Source organism: Erythrolamprus reginae, chromosome 7 (assembly GCF_031021105.1).
Source record: "Erythrolamprus reginae isolate rEryReg1 chromosome 7, rEryReg1.hap1, whole genome shotgun sequence".
NCBI lineage: Eukaryota > Metazoa > Chordata > Lepidosauria > Squamata > Dipsadidae > Erythrolamprus > Erythrolamprus reginae.
Window position 1 is genome coordinate 80,269,078 of NC_091956.1, and position 19,417 is coordinate 80,288,494.

A 19,417-nucleotide genomic window follows, 5' to 3' on the forward strand; every position below is an offset into this window, starting at 1 on the left:
CTTCCCTAAATACGCCCATGTCACACTAACACTCCGCAGTCTGCATTGGTTCCCGATCAGTTTCCGGTCACAATTCAAAGTGTTGGTTATGACCTATAAAGCCCTTCATGGCATCGGACCAGAATATCTCCGGGACCGTCTTCTGCCACACGAATCCCAGTGACCGGTTAGGTCCCACAGAGTTGGACTTCTCCGGGTCCCGTCGACTAAACAATGTCGTTTGGCGGGACCCAGGGGAAGAGCCTTCTCTGTGGCGGCCCCGACCCTTTGGAACCAACTCCCCCCAGATATCAGAGTTGCCCCCACCCTCCTTGCCTTTCGTAAGCTCCTTAAAACCCACCTCTGTCATCAGGCCTGGGGGAATTGAGACTTTCCCTCCCCCTAGGCTTATAAAATGTATGCATGGTATGTTAGTATGTATGATTGGTTTTTAAATTGGGGTTTTAAATTAACTTAAATATTAGATTTATTGACATTGTATTATTATTGCTGTGAGCCGCCCCGAGTCTGCGGAGAGGGGCGGCATACAAATCTGATAAATAAATAAATAAATAATACATTATTTAAAATAAGGGGCATAAATTGAATAAATTGAATAAAGGAAAGGGGAATTGTCAGAGGCACAGAGAAAGCAAGGTCCTTTTTCCCCAAGCAAACAGGAACTTAATAATTGGAGTCAGTAATAGACAGAGGAACTTAAATGACGTTTCACATTTGCATTAAGTACATACAGGTAGTCTTCAACTTACACCTGTAATGGAACTTGTTCATTTGGTTGTATGTCATGACAGTCATAACATTTTATTATCTTCTCTTTAAACAAACCCAATGCTTTGCTATTGTTGTGGTTAGCTCTGGCCCAGCTCCTGCCCCAAGGACTGTGGATGTGTGGGTGACATACACATGCTGCAGGCCTGGTTTGCCCCCGGTGGAATCTGAAGATGAAGGCTCCTCTGACCAAGAAGACACGAGTGACAGGGAGGAGGAGAGTGGGACAGACAGCTCAGAAGGAGATCAATTCTCTAGCTCCTCCTTGGATTCAGAACAAGAGTTAATGATACAGCCACGCATGCGGAGATTGATGCATAGGCAACAACAACTGAGAGATTATTATCAAAGAAAATGAGGCCACCTGTGGTTGGGTGGGGCTGTGGTCATTAGTGAGGCTGCTATAAAGAGCAGCCTGTGGGTTTGGCCATTGTGGAGGATTATCTGATTGTTGTGTTTCCTGACTGCGTTACTGACTTTGACTTTTTGTGTGTGCTGATTTTTTACCTGCTTTGAAACTAAACCAGAGCAAAGTGTGTTTCACTTTGTGAAAGAAGAAGGACTGTGAATGGCCTCACAGCTGCAAGCTAAGTATCACAGAACTGATAAGGGACTTGTACCAATTACCAGTTTGTTTGGAGACCAGTGCTCTTCGCTATACCAAAAGAGGGCTTAGTTTAAGTGAATTTTCGTTATAAAGAACATTGTTTTGAATTTTCAAATGTGTATGTGTCTGAAATTTGTACCTGTGAATATCCAAACATAAATATAAAAAAAGCCTGGGGGAAAGCTTGTGGCCTGATTGCCAAGATCTTGAAGTTCAGTCATGTGAACACGGGGTTCTCCATCAGAACTTTGAATCTGGGTTGTAAATATGGATTGTAAGAAGGCCCGCTGTAACTTCTAACAGTTGCTAAGGACTACCTTAGTTCCTAGCGGCCAATCAGAGCCCACAAGATTGGCCTTCTCCGGGTCCCATTGGCCAGACAGAGTCAGCTGGCGGAACCGTGGGGGAGGGCCTTCTCTGTGACCGCTCCAGCTTTATAGAACCATCTATCCCCATTCTCACCCCCATCTTCCTAGCCTTCCGCAGTCTGCACTGGCTGCCGATCAGTTTCCGGTCACAATTCAAAGTGTTGGTTATGACCTATAAAGCCCTTCATGGCATCGGGCCAGAATATCTCCGGGACCGCCTTCTGCCTCACGAATCCCAGCAACTGGTTAGGTCCCACAGAGTTGGCCTTCTCCGGGTCCCGTCGACTAAACAATGTCATCTGGCGGGACCTAGGGGAAGAGCCTTCTCTGTGGTGGCTCCGACCCTCTGGAACCAGCTCCCCTGAGTCTACGGAGAGGGGCGGCATACAAATCCAATAAATAAATAAAATAAATTAGGACCCTCCTTGCCTTTCGGAAACTCCTTAAAACCCACCTCTGTCGTCAGGCATGGGGGAATTGAAACATCTCCCCCTTGCCCATGTAGTTTTTTGTGTATGATTCGATTGTGTGCTTGTTTTTTATATATTGGGGTTCTTTTGGATTTTTTAACTTAAAACTGTAATTTAGATTGCTAAATATTAGATTTGTTACTATGTATTGTTTACCATTGTTGTGAGCCGCCCCGAGTCTACGGAGAGGGGCGGCATATAAATCCAATAAATCTAAATCTAAAGCTTCCGGAAGGCCTTAAAAACATGGCTTTGCAAGTGGGCCTGGGGCTGTTGAGCCACAGTATCCTGCTCCGGCCTAGAATGAAAGATTGTTTCATATGGAGTTTTATTGTAGACCTCACCTACAAAAAGATATTGACAAAATTGAACGGGTCCAAAGAAGTATAAAACGTATCAGGAAAGACTTAATGAACTCGATCTGTGTAGTCTGGAAGACAGAAGGAAAAGGGGGGACATGATCGAAACATTTAAATATGTTAAAGGGTTAAATAGGGTTCAGGAGGGAAGTGTTTTTAACAGGAAAGTGAACACAAGAACAAGGGGACACAATCTGAAGTTAGTTGGGGGAAAGATCAAAGGCAACATGAGAAAGTATTATTTTACTGAAAGAGTAGTAGATCCTTGGAACAAACTTCCAGCAGACGTGGTTGGTAAATCCACAGTAACCGAATTTAAACATGCCTGGGATAAACATATATCCATTGTAAGATAAAATACAGGAAATAGTAAAAGGGCAGACTAGATGGACCATGGGGTCTTTTTCTGCCGTCAGTCTTCTATTGTAATGTATTGTCTTTATTATGTACGCCACCCTGAGTCCGTCAGGAAAGGACGGCTTATAAATCTAATGAAATAAAATAAATAAATAAAATAAAAATACCTGTGTTGCATTATTTTATCATGGACTCTCGTAGGAAACTAGAAAACACTTACAGGCAGTTTGCAGCCTCCCAGGTTGCATAGTTTTCGGATAAGTGCGCCAGCAATAATAATAACCATTTCTCTGACTTCATTGTTAGCGATTGGACTCCTGTATTTATTCTGTTGTATTAAAGAAAGAAAGGTCAACAATGTCAGCATTGTCCCCTTAAATCTGTTGTGGTTAGCTCTGGCCCTGCTCCTGCCCCAAGGACTGTGGATGTGGGGGAGACATCCACATGCTGCAGGCCTGTTTTGCCCCCGGTGGAATCTGATGATGAAGGCTCCTCTGATGATCTGATGATGAAGGCTCCTCCTCCTCCTCTTGCTATTCTGCCAAACCTGGGACCTGAGTACAGTGGTACCTCGACATACGAGTTTAATTCGTTCCAGACCCGAGCTCGTAAGTCGATCAACTCGCATCTTGAACAAATGCCTTTAGACTTTGTTTTTCACGCCGAGATAACTGGAAGCAAGGAGATTCTTGCGCCACCTAGTGGAAGCTCGGCTCGTATCCCGAATTTGAGCTCAGGCGTCGAACAGAAATTTCGCTCGCGTCGCGGCTCGTAACTTGGAATACTCGCATGTGGAGCAGCTCGTATCTAGAGGTACTACTGTACCTCTAAACAGCATCCGAGTATGCTGTTTACTTGGTTTTATCTAAGTTGCTATAGTATTTCTTATCTGTTATTTCTTAAAAGCCACCAAGAGACATAACTAAGATGGGTGTTCATAAAAATTGAATAAATTAATAAAGTAATTAATCAAGGAACTGTTTCAAGTTCTGTTTTATGACTGGTCGGGAATAACTCTCCTGATTCCAGAAGGATCAGCCTACCTACTAACATGCTGTGCAGCAGACAATATTTTATAAAATATAAAATAGCCAGTGATTTGGGGGGGGGGGCGGAGAATATTATCATGAAGAATTGGAGCAGTTCTGCAGAATGGGAAAGGATCAATGATGGATTGGTATCCATCTCAACACGCCAGATCTGCTGCTCCATGGAGCAGCTTTGGCTATCCTTTTAAAACGAAGTTTTAAATGAACTTCGTTTTAAAACAAAGTTTTTAATAAAGAATCAGGAGAGAAATCAGTATTGCAGCATGAAAGGTAGGGAAATTTAAACTTACCCTTCCCATTCATAACTTCGAATAAGCATCTCTTTCTCTCTACATTAAAATTAGCAATCCCATTAAGTTGCACCCCTCAAATATTTTTCTTACCATAATTGCATGCCAGGAAGGAGAGGAATTTTAACCACCTGTTTAGGTGCATTTTTCCTAACGGTGCTGATTTTTTAAAATTCCAAGCAGTTATTCAGTTTTATTCATAAGGCCTGTTTCTACTTCATTATTTTTATCATGTTGCTAATGGTAATTTGGTTTGGGTGTACAGTGTTCCCTCGATTTCCGCGGGGGATGCGATCCGAGACCACCCGCGAAAGTCGAATTTCCGCGAAGTAGAGATGCGGAAGTAAATACGCCATTTTTGGCTGTGGACAGTATTGTCCTACAGTATTGTCTACAGTATTGTCCCCAGTTCTCTCAAACTGGAGAAAGAAAATCGTGAATTTTGGTGGTGGTAGACAATATCATAATACTATAGATCATGCATCAAACTTCAAAGCTAAGAGGTTACCTAGTACAGTGTTCCCTCGATTTCCGCAGGGGATGCGATCCGAGACCACCCGCGAAAGTCGAATTTCCGCGAAGTAGAGTTGCGGAAGTAAATACACCATTTTTGGCTGTGGACAGTATCACAAGCCTTCCCTTAACACTTTAAACCCCTAAATTACCATTTCCCATTCCCTTAGCAACCATTTACTCACCATTATTACTGGTGCTCACCATTGAATAAGACACTTAGTGATCCTGATATTTATAAACATAATTATTTATTAACAATAATTATTTTTTTGTTATTTATTTGCAAAAAATATTAGTTCTGCGATGACATATGATGTCATTGGGTGGGAAAAACCGTGGTATAGGGAAAAAACCGTGAAGTATGTTTTAATTCATATTTTTTGAAAAACCGTGGTATAGGCCAGTATTTCCCAACCTTTTTTGAGCCGCGGCACATTATTCATATTTTCAAAATCCTGGGGAACACTGAAAGGGGGGGGGGCGGGCTAAAGAAAAGTTTGGACAAAAAAAACCTCTCTCTTCCTCCCTTTCGCTCTATTTCTCCCTCTTTCTCTCTTTTCCTTCCTTCCCTTCTTTCTCTCTCTCCATCCCTCTTTCTTTCTTCCTCTCTTTTTTGCTCTCTTTCTCTCTCCCTCCTTCCCTTCCTCTATGTCTTTCTCCCTCCCTTGCTCTCTCTCTCTCTGTCTCTCTTGCTATCTCTTTCTTGCTTTTTTCTCTCTCTCTTGCTCTCTCTCTCTTTCACTGTCTTGCTATATGTCTCTTTCTTTCTCTTTGCCTCTCTTGCTATCTCTCTTTCTTTCTTTCTTTCTCTCTCTTTCTCTCTCTGTCTCTCTTGCTATGTCTCTCTCTCTTTCTCTTTCTCTCTCTCTCTGTGCCTCTCTTGCTAAGTCTCTCTTTTTCTCTTGCTATGTCTCTCTTTCTTTTTCTCTCTCTCTGCCTCTCTTGCTATGTCTCTCTTTCTCTCTCTTTCTCTATCTCTCTTTCTCTGCCTCTCTTGCTGTCTCTCTTTCTTGCTCTGTCTCTCTTTCTCTGCCTCTCTTGCTATGTCTCTCTTTCTCTCTCTCTCTGCCTCTCTTATATGTCTCTCTTTCTTTCTCTCTCTCTCTCTCAGCTGACTGCAAGCGGGAGCCCTGACGGCGGCAGCTGGACGTGGTGCTGGACACCGTATATGCCAGGCACGCAGCGCCAGCATGTACGACATCCAGCAGCACGTCCAACCGCCACCGACAGGGCTCCCGCTTGCAGTCAGATGAGAGAGAGAGAGAGCGATCCCTCTCGCCGCCATCTCCCCGCGACTGCCTGCGGCCGCTGCGGCCACCCCCCTCCCATCGGACACTTGCCGTCGACGCCAGAGAAGCTCCAGCTGGGCGGGGCGCTGCCGGTCCTTCCGTCCTGGGGCTCCCGCTCGCAGCTGTCCCCCGCCTCCTGCTCGATGCTGCAGTTTTCGGCGCTCTCCTGCTGGGCCCCAAAGAAGGAAGGCGGGAAAAAGGTGCGAAGAATGGAGCTCTCCTTCTTCCTGCCTTCCTTCTTTGGGGCCCAGCAGGAGAGCGCCGAAAACTGCGGCATCGAGCAGGAGGCGGGGGACAGCTGCGAGCGGGAGCCCCAGGACGGAAGTACCAGCAGCGCCCCACCCAGCTGAAGCTTGGCGGCACACCTGGCCATGTCTCGCGGCACACTAGTGTGCGGCGGCACACCGGTTGAGAAACGCTGGTATAGGCTATTCGCGAAGTTCGAACCCGCGAAAATCGAGGGAACACTGTAACTCAAACCAAAGGCTTTGGTCAAAAACTAATTTCATTTGATTCAAAGAAACTCATTTCCAGGTGACTTTCAAAAGCTCATGTTCCACTCTCCAGAAAAGGGTGTTTCTCCAGGGTGGAAAAACATGTTCTTAAAAACTCCACTATAGTCATGTTTCCTTGACTGCCACAGGTAACTTACAATTAAAGATCTGAGCAACAACTCATTGGGATGGGAAGTGAAGCCAGAAGCATAGAGGAACCGTTCCTGAAGGAGAGATCCACTCTTGTTCTTGAAATCCAGAAAATCCAACATTGCTTCCAGAGAGACTGAAGTAGGTGTGGAAGCCACTGCATCAACTAGTTGAGGACTATATGGAGGACAAGCAGAGAAATAAAAAAAGTATTTTAAAGCACACTGATGTTGCTGTGTCTTCCTGATTTTTAATAAATGTATTGGATTCCAGGTAGTCCTTGCTTACTGGCCATAGTTACAACAGCATTAAATAAAGAGATTGGACATATACTTATGATTATACAATCATTGTACTTATCTTCTTCATTATTTTGTACAGATATTTCATATCATTTCAACATAAGATACATTTGTTCTTCCTTTTTTATCTTTGTAATATAATAAAAATTATTTTTTTAAATAAATAAAGAGATTGGTCCTTGTGGTTGTACCTTTTGCAGCCCACCACCACCGCCTTCTGCCGCATAAATCCCAGCGGCCGGTTAGGACCCACAGAGTTGGCCTTCTCTGGGTCCCGTCAACTAAACAATGTCGGCTGGCGGGACCCGGGGGAAGAGCCTTCTCTGTGGTGGCCCCGACTCTTTGGAACCAGCTCCCCCCAGAGATTAGGATCGTCCCCCACCCTCCTTGCTTTTCGTAAACTCCTTAAAACCCATCTCTGCCGTCAGGCATGGGGGAATTGAGACATCTCCCCCAGGCCTATATAGTTTATGTATGGTATGTTGTGTGTATGTCATTTTAAATGATGGGTTTTTAGATATTTTTAAATATTAGATTTGTTACTGTACATTGTTTTTATTATTGCTGTGAGCCGCCCCGAGTCTACGGAAGGGGGCGGCATACAAATCTAATAAATGAATGAATGAATGAATGAATGAATGAATGAATGAATGAATGAGTAAGTAAGTAAATAAGTAAATAAATAAATAAATAAATAAACGAATGAATAAGTAAGTAAGTAAGTAAGTAAATAAGTAAGTAAGTAAGTAAGTAAGTAAGTAAGTAAGTAAATAAGTAAATAAGTAAGTAAGTAAATAAATAAGTAAATAAGTAAGTAAGTAAGTAAGTAAGTAAATAAGTAAATAAATAAATTAATTAATTAATTAATTAATTAATTAATTAATTAATTAATTAATTAATTAATTAGTGGCAACATATGTTTTTTCCTAATGTCTGTATAAAAAGAGCATCGCAGGAGCATGTGTCCCTCAGTCTCCACCTCTCCTGAGCCACAAAGGCAAAATCTTTGAGTGAATGGTATTTTTTTGTACTTGCCGTACAAAACAGCGGATGGAAGTTTCACCATCACTGGTATATAACATTACAAAGTACAATAAATCTTTCTCCAAAGCTTACTGAAATTTAAAAGGGAGATGTTAACTGCAGAAAGTGTAAAGCCCATTGCCAGCAACTCACAGTATTTCTGTATTGTTTTCATTTCTCAATAGCTGTAAGATTTCTTCTTTTGTTGCTTTCTTCAGGCTCTCAATAAATGTCAAAAATCCTTTTGCGGCATCGGCTTTTGAAAGATTATCTGGTTCAAGCTGTTTTCGGATGACCGTCCACTGCTGAAACAGCTGCCAAGAAGACACACAATTTGAACCTTTGCCCCTTAAAAAGGTTGTTCTCTCTGTGTTGCTTGTAACCGGACTAGTATATTACCTACTCTCTTCTGATAAGAGCTGAAAGGCCAAAACTTTTCCAGCATTACCCTGGGTTTCTAAAGAGGGCTTGGCCTTTTGATCCCATCAGACTTTTTCAGTTTTTTCAGAAAAAATCATAAAGACGGAATGAGAAAGTAAACCAGCACATTTATAAAATAGCTAACCTAGATCATTTAACATTCAAATATGTTAAAGGGTTAAATAAGGTTTTTAATAGGAAAGTGAACACAAGAACAAGGAGACACAACCTGAAGTTAGTTGGGGGAAAGATCAAAAGCAACATGAGAAAATATTATTTTACTGAAAGAGTAGTAGATCCTTGGAACAAGCTTCCAGCAGACGTGGTTGATAAATCCACAGTCACTGAATTTAAACATGCCTGGGATAAACATTTATCCATCCTAAGATAAAATACAGAAAATAGTATCAGGGCAGACTAGATGGACCATGAGGTCTGTTTCTGCCGTCAGTCTTCTATGTTTCTATGTTTCTATAAATACACTGATTTTTAAAGATAATAATCAATACTTGATATGTCATCCAAAACGAAACTTAGACTCAGTGCAATTAAAAACCACAGAAGTGGATCTGTAAATGCCAAGGTTATTAACCAAATTAACAGCCAATTCAGCTCAGGAAGACCAAGTAATATGAGAAAGAAGCTTAAATATGAGAAATGACCTTGAATGGCTTTGACTTTCTTTGGTATAGGAGAAAATAAAAGGGATACACAGTCTTTGAAGACTGGTATTTATTTATTTTATTTATTTATTTTGTCCAATACACAATGAGGGTTTTAGTGGGTATACAGTATATCTATATACACATTGTGTTGTGGTTAGCTCTGGCCCAGCTCCTGCCCCAAGGACTGTGGATGTGGGGGAGACAGCCACATGCTGCAGGCCTGTTTTGCACCCGGTAGAATCTGCTGATGAAGGCTCCTCTGACCAAGAAGACATGAGTGACAGGGAGGAGGAGAGTGTGGCAGACAGCTCAGAAGGAGATCAATTATCTAGCTCCTCCTTGGATTCGGAACAAGAGTTAATGATACAGCCACGCATGTGGAGAGTGATGCATAGGCAACAACAACTGAGAGATTATTATCAAAGAAGGTTAATTCTCTGCCTTACAAGGCCAAGGTTGCAGGTTCAAGTCCCAGTGAGGGTATGGCTAGCTGATGAGGCCAAAATAAGGCCGAAATAGATCTATCCTAGTCTCCCTTAATTTTCAAATTCAGCCAAACATGTGACACATATACAATATAGTTTGTCGGCTATTAATAAATTAACTGCCTTGGAAAGCACCATGGGTTGGGCCAAGAGGCAAAATAGGAGCTGTGATGTTCCTTCAATATACCAGGGTGATTCAACACAAAAATATGTAACCCTTCCCTGGTACAGAGCTGAAGGGATTGGATACTGTAGCCTAGAGGTTAATTCTCTGCTTTACAAGGCCAAGGTTGCAGGTTCAAGTCCCAGTGAGGGGGTATGGCTAGCTGATGAAGCCAAAATAAGGCCGAAATAGATCTATCCTAGTCTCCCTTAATTGAGAAACTATCTTTCCACTTGACACAATTTGATTATCAAGTACATTCACACTCTTCTGGATAAAAAATAAATAAATGCTATACGCTTCACTAAGAAGTAAATCCCATTCCATAAAATCTTCTTTTGAATAGATATACCGTATATAAACCTACAATATTGGTACCGGTATTATTTTAAATCTTCAGATGTCTAATTTCAAAAGTCTGATTTTTCTCTTTGAAACATTTTGTCTGTCATGTAGAAAAAGAAGTTTGAATGTTCAAACAACGTCCAGTACAGAGCGGCTGAGTGAATATTTTGACCAATACTACCATATACATTTCTGTTATGCCACTTCTGTTATCCAGTATTATCTCTGGCATTCTTTAGAGAAAGCTCAGCTGTTCCTTTCAGCAATGTTTATTGCAGCTCTTCTAACTAGGAAATTGGGGCTTCAGCCTTTGCTGAAATACCCTCTCTCTATTGGGCTAGGGTTATTAAGGTGTTGTGGTTCAGTCTGGGACCCCTCCGGGAATGGCTGACCTTCTGTCGGTTTCCAGCTCAGAGGGAGAGGCTGAGGAACAGGAGGTGCAGACTGACGAGGAAGAGGAATCCCAGGCTGAAGAAGAAGGACAGCCAGAGTCCCACCAGGGGGAGCTCTCCCCAGCAAGCAGCCTGGATTCCTTAGGGGAAAATGCTCAAGACATCATAGATATGCGACAAAGGAGAGCTACTCAGAGACGGACTCAATTGGCTAAGTATTTCCAGCATTAGGGGTCACAGCTGGGTTTGGGTGTGGTGCTCTTGGGAAAGGATAAAAGGCGGACCCACCCTTCCTGGCTTGTGGAGTTTTATCTTGGAGATTCGTGAGATTGGTGGCTTACAATCCTGGTTTGTGCCTTGGACTATTGAAACCTTGGGGGGGGGGGTGCCAGCAAGAAGCTTGTGGTATTGACTGGACATCAGGACCCTGCTGCAACGTATTATAGCCTGTCTGTTGTGAAGACAGGTTTTCCTTTGTGCTTATTTTTTCCAGCTATAAAATACTTTTGGCTTTTACCAGAGTGTCTGGCTGTTTTTTCAGTTGGTGTTGAGGTCTGGGAAAACCCAGACAGAACATTAAGCAATAGTAGCAGATGCTAATTCCAAATACAGTGATACCTTGTCTTACAAACTTAATTGGTTCCGGGACGAGGTTCTTAAGATGAAAGGTTTGTAAGATGAAACAATGTTTCCCATAGGAATCAATGGAAAAGTGATTAATGCGTGCAAGCCCAAAATTCACCCCTTTTGCCAGCCGAAGCGCCCGTTTTTGCGCTGCTGGGATTCCCCTGAGGCTCCCCTCCATGGGAAACCCCACCTCCGGACTTCTGTGTTTTTGCGATGCTGCAGGGGAATCCCAGCAGGGGAATCCCAGCACCGCAAAAATGAGCACTTCGCTGGCAATGGAAGTCCAGAGGTGGGGTTTCCCAGCGAAGGGAGCATCAGTGAAATCGCAGCATTGCAAAAACACTGAAGTCCTCGAAACCCCACCTCCGGACCTCTGTGTTTTTGAGATGCTGCAATTTCACTGAGGCTCCCCTCACTGGGAAACCCCACCTCCGGACTTCCGTTGCCAGCGAAGCACCAGTTTTTGCACTTCTGGGATTCCCCTGCTGAGATTTCCCTGCAGCATCACAAAAACATGGAAGTCCGGAGGTGGGATTTGCCATGGAGGGAGCCTCAGGGGAATCCCAGCAGCATAAAAACGGGCGCTTTGCTGGCAACGGAAGTCCGAAGGCGGGGTATCCCAGCGGCGGCAGTGGGTTTGTAAGGTGAAAATAGTTTGTAAGAAGAGGCAAAAAAATCTTAAATCCCGGGTTTGTATCTCGAAAAGTTTGTATGACGAGGCGTTTGTAAGACGAGGTATCACTGTAGCACTAGTATAATTTCAGCAGTACACCTTACCTGTATTAAGCATACAGAAGCAATGATGGCTGAGATAGGAGCTATTTCTGGAGCCTTAATGAATGGCAAGGGAGTAGTAATAGCTCAGGACACAGCTGGAGATTATAAACTTCAGCTGAGCATCCTTATATATCCTATGCTAAATATTGCTTTATACCAAGAATGTATGACCCAAGACCTTGGGATTGCATGTGGCCCATATTTTCAAAAACTTGTGTGTGGCGCTTACAGCTCCTCTGAAAGTTGTGCTGAATGAAATATTTGGCAAGGAAAAACATTGTAAATATATGAGGCATGATTATGTTAATTATTAAATATGTTTTCAATTAAAAATTTAAAACTTAAGTTTACATGTTTGTGTTAAACCCCCAGATTTTTGGAGTCTGTCCCCAATATGCCATTTAAAAGCCAAGTGTGACCTGAATCCCAAAAGTTGATTCCTCCTGATTTATGGACATTTAGTTTCTACAATTATACTGAGGAAGGATAGATGAATAATAATTGAACTTTCTATTAATGAGGTTTCCCTGAGATGGTCCAACCAATGATAGAATTCTCAGTTGTACAATTGCTGGAGAAGAATAGGGCACCATGGGATAAGGCCTTCAAAACTATTCACGTACAGTTCAAAATCTTGGAATTAGGCTAGAAGCACAACTACAGTAGCAGTAAATATATCTCCCAGATAAAGTACAGTGTTCCCTCGATTTTCGCGGGGGATGCGTTCCGAGACCGCCCGCGAAAGTCGAATTTCCGCGAAGTAGAGATGCGGAAGTAAATACAGTATTTTTGGCTATGAACAGTATCACAAGCCTTCCCTTAACACTTTAAACCCCTAAAGTGCAATTTCCCATTCCCTTAGCAACCATTTAGATCATTACTCACCATATTTATTTATTAAAGTTTATTAAAAAAATTATTAAAGTCAGATGAAAGTTTGGCATGTGACGTCATCGGGCGGGAAAAACCGTGGTATAGGGAAAAAACCCGCAAAGTATTTTTTAATTAATATTTTTGAAAAACCGTGGTGTAGACTTTTCGTGAAGTTCGAACCCGTGAAAATCGAGGGAACACTGTAATCTCAAGTTCTCTAATTCCTTCTGGTATCTTTTCTGCTATGGCCTTTTTAATAGTACATAACTGCTACATTGCTTTTCATGTATTTCTTTATGACTTACTGATGGACAACTTCTGCATTCAAGAGAGACAGGATCTGCCATCAAAGAAATTGCCACATAATTTGAATCCAGAGCCTTTAAAATGCTGGCAACGTGCTTCCCGGCCTTCATTCTTGGACCAGCTTCAGTTGTCATCAGTTCCAGTTTCTGCCTGTATATAAGAAGCAAGGGTACATCTATTTGTGACAAAAATAAAATAATAAAATCATCTGCTACAACATCCTTCCTGTCAACGACTACTTCAGCTTCAACCACAACAACACACGAGCACACTTAAAGTAAACCACTCTAAACTTGACTGCAGGAAATACGACTTTAGCAACCGAGTAGTTGATGCATGGAACGCACTACCAGACTCTGTAGTATTATCACCTAACCCCCAAAACTTTACCCTTAGACTATCCACTGTTGACCTCTCCCAATTCCTAAGAGGTCAGTAAGGGGCGTGCATAAGTGCACCAGAGTGCCTTCCGTCCCCTGTCCTAATGTTTCTCTTTCACTAGCATCATGTATATAAATATTATATCTTTGTATACCACCAATAGCTACTTGACAAAACAAAAACAAATAATAAAAATAAATAAATAAAATTCATACAAACGAGGAATCAGATATTATGTAGAGCTGCAGCATTAAAACAAAACAAAACAAAATGAAGGACTTGTTTAGATTTGATAAATCATCCATGGACTTTGAGATTCCTGAAAACAACAGGAAAAAGTCAGGCTCTTTGAAGCGTTCAGATGAAATGCCTTACAATTTATTTATTTATTTATTTTATTTATTTTGTCTAATACACAATAATACACAATGAAGGTTATAGAGGATATAATAGAGAAGAAATACGAGATGTAGGAGACACTATAGGACAGGGGACGAAAGGCACTCTAGTGCGCTTATGGACGCCCCTTACTGACCTCTTAGGAATCTGGAGAGGTCAACCGTGGATAGTTTAAGGGTAAAATGTTGGGGGTTAGGGGATGATACTACAGAGTCCGGTAATGAGTTCCACGCTTCAACAACCCGATTACTAAAGTCATATTTTTTACAGTCAAGTTTGGAGTGGTTAATGTTAAGCTTGAATCTGTGGTGTGCTCTTGTGTTGTTGTGGTTGAAGCTGAATTAGTCTTTGACAGGCAGGACATTGCAATATATGATCTTGTGGGCAATACTTAGATCATATTTAAGGCGTCGTAATTCTAAGCTTTCAAGACCCAATCCTGGGTTTTGAAAGCTTAGAACTACGCCTTAGTTTTGTAGGGTATTCTGTTTCGAGTGGAGGAATGAAGGGCTCTTCTGGTGAAGTATCTTTGAACATTTTCCAGGGTGTTAATGTCTGAGATGCGATATGGGTTCCAAACAGATGAGCTGTATTCGAGGATGGGTCTGGCGAAAGTTTTGTAAGCTCTGGTAAGTAGTGTGAGATTTCCAGAGCAGAAGCTACGTAGGATTAGATTAACAACTCTTGAGGCCTTCTTAGTGATGTTGTTGCAGTGGGCTTTGGCACTTTTTTGGCACACAATTGAGAAAGACAGTATAATCTTTGGATTATTAAAGCAGCTATATCATTTGCAGAATTTGTTTGGCTGCTTTGAAAGCCATCCTTGGATGTCTGCATGAGTGGTTGGGGCTAAAGTATATCTCTATATGCATTCACCCCAATTAGGGAGAAATTTCCAGATAGCCACTCAAGATTTTTAATGAAGTATCTGTTTTAATCTGTTAAAGAGATATGCTTTGCTTATATGTTCGCAAAGCACTTCCAATCCCAATTAATGGAAAACAGTGACAGCAATAATAAACATGTTAAGCTTCTTGAATTATATACAAAAATATTGTTTTCAAAATGTTTTCTCATTGTTTTTAAATTATACTACTTGTGATATCAATAAAGGTAAAAGTTAAAAGCATTATTAATTGGATTTGACCTTTGGAAATTTTCTGAAAAACAGATAAAGAAACCACCTTACTTTGAAATAACTTTTGCATCAATAAGTTGCAGAGATTTCAAATTAAAAATATGGTTTTCTTCAGCCCGCACAGATTTAATGAAGGTGTCCTCCAGTACATAAATTAGAGCGGAAGTTGATTTTTTCTTCACCTCAAAGAGCTGAAAAATGATTTTATATAAATAAAAATACATAATTAAATAAAATTAGAAACTAACTCTCCAAATTACATCTAGCTCTTTACAAGAACAAGGGGACTCAATCTGAAGTTAGTTGGGGGAAAAGATCAAAAGCAACATGAGAAAATATTATTTTACTGAAAGAGTAGTAGATCTTTGGAACAAACTTCCAGCAGACGTGGTAGATAAATCCACAGTAACTGAATTTAAACATGCCTGGGATAAACATATATCCACCCTAAGATAAAATACAAACAATAGTATAAGGGCAGACTAGATGGACCATGAGGTCTTTTTCTGCCGTCAGTCTTCTATGTTTCTATGTTTCTAATACTGTTTGCAGGATATAAAATTATTTGAATTTATCTTGTTCTAAATCATAACAAGGAATAGTCATAAACAGTAGTTTTATGGTAAATAAAAGAAAACAAATCAAGTGCAATCAATTGTCCATATCGCCAGGTTTATATGATTTTTTACAATCAATAAATAATTAAGGAATTTTAAAAAGTACTTATTGAACCATACTAGCTTTTATTGCCCCAAACACATATTTTCTTTCTTTAGTATTATTCGAACCTTTGGACCCCAAGTTTACAACACAAGAATTAACCAAGTTGTAGAAAAGTTGTGTACCCTACTGTACCTGATTGTGGTTGATTACATTTGGCTGTTCTAACTGGCACGAGTTCAGGGCTTTTACTTTAGTGATCTGATTTTGCCGAGTTTGATAAGTCACATTGCATTTTCCACAGATGTCGATCTGGAAAATAGATGAAATAAACAGGTTGGTGTATCAAAGACTTGCTGACCAACTTTCCCTCCAAAAAGCATAGTCTCTGCTTTTCATTATAAATATTGCCAAAGTAATAGTCCTCGGAGAGGGGCGGCATACAAATCTAAATAATAAATAAATAAATAAAATAAAAAATAATAAAAAAACCATCCCACTGAAGCAATAAAGCAACTCGGTTTCTAACCAAGGCAAATTTACCCTTAGCGAAGGACTATAGCTAGTGTTGGGCGAACCGAACCTGCAAAGTATACCAAACCCGAACCCAAATGTTTGCAAAAGTTTGGCAAAAGTTCGAGTTCGGGAGAGCACCAGGAAGCGCCACCGCCCAGCTGTCACCTTCCAAAAAAGCCGGGGCGCTTCTGGCACTCTCCCGAACCCAAGCTTTTGCCGAACTTCCGGGTTCGGCGTTAGGGAGACTGCTGAGAAGCGCCCCAGCTGTTTCTGAAGGTGACAGCTGGGCGGCGGCGCTTCCCAGAACAGCCGGAGAGCTGTCGGCCAATCGTGAGGCGAAAAAGGAGCTTTGACGTCACTCAGAACTAAGACTCCTAAGTATTGCCCACAAGATCATATGCTGCAACGTCCTGCCTGTCGGCGACTACTTCAGCTTCAACCACAACAACACAAGAGCACACAACAGATTTAAACTTAATATCAACCGCTCCAAACTTGACTGTAAAAAATATGATTTTGTTAACCGAGTTGTCGAAGCGTGGAACTCATTACCGGACTCCGTAGTATCATCCCCTAACCCCCAACCCTTTACCCTTAGATTATCTACAGTTGACCTATCCAGATTCCTAAGAGGTCAGTAAGGGTCGAGTACAAGTGCACTAGAGTGCCTTCCGTCCCCTGTGCTATTGCTCTCCTATATCTCCTATACCTTTCTTCTATTCCTATATCTCTTCTTCTATTCTTTCATTGATATGTTCTATTCCTATATCTTCTTTTCTATTCTTTCTTAGATATATTTTACTAAGAGTATCTCCTCTACAACCTTCATCATGTATTTTACCAAAACCCTCATTGTGTATTGCAGTGTTTCCCAACCTTGGCAACTTGAAGATATTTGGACTTCAACTCACAGAATTCCCCAGCCAGCGGCCAAGGTTAGGAAACACTGGTGTATTGGACTAACTAACTAACCAACTAACTAACTAACTAACTAACTAAATAAATAAATAAACAAACAAACAAACAAACAAACAAACAAACAAACAAACAAACAAACAAATAAATAAAATAACAGCTTGTGTGGATATTATTTGCTTAACTCCCTTCTGTTTATTAATCCACAATTGAATGTGTGTGCATATTCTACATTATGCCATGAACTATTCCCACTCTGTGGGTCAGAAACCACACAGAGTATATTGTGTGGATCCACACAATTTGTTCACAAGAAACAAAACTGACTAATTTGTGTCAACATTCTTCACACTGACATTACAACTCTAAATGTTTACTTGGGATTTGACGATTCATGTTTTTTTTCTGACATCAAAGAAGAGACAGGAAGAGGTCCAAATGTTCTCTATAAGTCTTTTATTGTTATACTGTCTTAATCTAACCTTTACTCTGGATTTTCAAATAAATTGGAACAAAGATGTCTGCACAAGGAGGACAAGCAGGGCAAATGATGTCACATGTACTATAATGTCATTGGACACAATGACATCAGGGCACTTGTGTGTTGACATTGGCCATCAAGGGGCCTTATTTAAACACTAAAGTGAATCAGATAGTTCTGTTTAATTTACAACTGACATTTGTGCAGAAACTCTACAAACCAAGCACCAAATATTAGCTGTATTTGTATCCCAACGAGTCATGACTTATCAACAATTGTTTTATCAAATAAATTATAGCTGAGTAGAACCAAACAAAACTATATTCCTATCTTAGATTTCCCCAGTTTTCTTCAAGTGAGTTTACAATAGGATGAGATGAGGTCCCCTAGCTATTCCATTTTATGTATGGTTTGTTTGGATTGTATGACTGTTTTATAATGGGTTTTTTATAATTGTTTTTAATATTAGATTTGTATTTCTGTATTATTTGTTGTGAGCCGCTCCGAGTCTTCGGAGAGGGGCGGCATACAAGTCTAATAAATTATTATTATTATTATTATTATTATTATTATTATTATTATTATTATTATTTATTAATTATTCTTGGAGGCTTTTGGACTCTGGGGAGGGCGAAAACTCTTTTTTTTACTTCAAAATCTTGGTGTGTCTTATACTCCAGTCCAAAAAAGATGATATATTAATATAGATGTTATGTAATAGAATAGAATAGAATACAGCTACATTTATACTGTTAATATAGTACTCCATGGTTGTGACATCATTTGATCTTGCTCTTAACCGTTACTTTCAGGGTAATAATAATCTGGTTCTTCAGCAGAGTTATCAATCTCATACTGGTGGTGGGTTAATGAAATCACAAGCGTCTTATAATCACATGCATAAGACATATACATTTATGTTTGGCTCTTTAAAACTTTGTCCTCAACATTGTAAGAAGGTGCCTTCTGCCCAAATGTGAATGGATACCTAGAAAAAACTTGTATATTTTTTACAAAAATCTATCCCTCTTTTCTCTTCTTTTATAATGATGTTATGTCATCTCCCAGAGTAATATCCTAACTGTTCTTGTTCTTTATTCTCCTTATCCCTTTGTTTTTTTATATTTTTATTTCATTTTCCTATGCTGTTTGATTATGATATATACCACCAAGGGTCAATTTGGAATTTCATGATGCCTAAATTAAACAAATTGAATATATTAAGTATTAAGTATTAAGTCTGTCATCTGCACCTCTATAACTGTCTGGTTTGGTGCTGCAACCCAACAGGACCGACACAGACTTCAGAGGATAATCAGAACTGCAGAAAAAACAATTGCTGCCAATCTGCCTTCCATTGAGGACCTGTATACTGCACGAGTCAAAAAGAGGGCGGGTAAAATATTTACTGACCACTCGCATCCTGGACACAAATTGTTTCAACTCCTACCCTCAAAACGTCGCTACAGAGCACTGCACACCAAGACAACTAGACACAAGAACAGTTTTTTCCCGAACGCCATCACTCTACTAAACAAATAATTCCCTCAAAACTGTCAGACTTTCTACTAAATCTGCACTTCTATTCTACTAGTTTTTCTCATCATTCCTATCACCCATTTCCTCCCATGTTGACTGTATGACTGTAACTTGTTGCGTATATCCTAAGATTTTTATTAATATTGCTTCTTCATGGCTTATTTGACCCCTATGACAATCATTAAGTGTTGTACCACATGATTCTTGACAAATGTATATTTTATTTTATGTACGTTGAGAGCATATGCACCAAGACAAATTCCTTGTGTGTCCAATCACACTTGGCCAATAAA

The 19,417-nt window shown here is 40.5% G+C and overlaps 1 protein-coding gene across 1 annotated transcript in view; it reads right to left on the bottom strand.

The window, feature by feature from the left end:
• Positions 1-19,417, bottom strand: part of MTTP (microsomal triglyceride transfer protein) — a 47,067-nt gene that overhangs the window by 10,621 nt on the left and 17,029 nt on the right. The window contains exons 5-10 of the mRNA XM_070757973.1: positions 15,869-15,985; positions 15,065-15,204; positions 13,095-13,245; positions 8,196-8,356; positions 6,726-6,894; positions 3,150-3,257 (exon numbers count right to left, since the gene is read on the bottom strand). Of these exons, the coding sequence (XP_070614074.1) occupies positions 3,150-3,257; positions 6,726-6,894; positions 8,196-8,356; positions 13,095-13,245; positions 15,065-15,204; positions 15,869-15,985 (846 nt within the window). The remainder of the gene's footprint in view (positions 1-3,149; positions 3,258-6,725; positions 6,895-8,195; positions 8,357-13,094; positions 13,246-15,064; positions 15,205-15,868; positions 15,986-19,417) is intronic.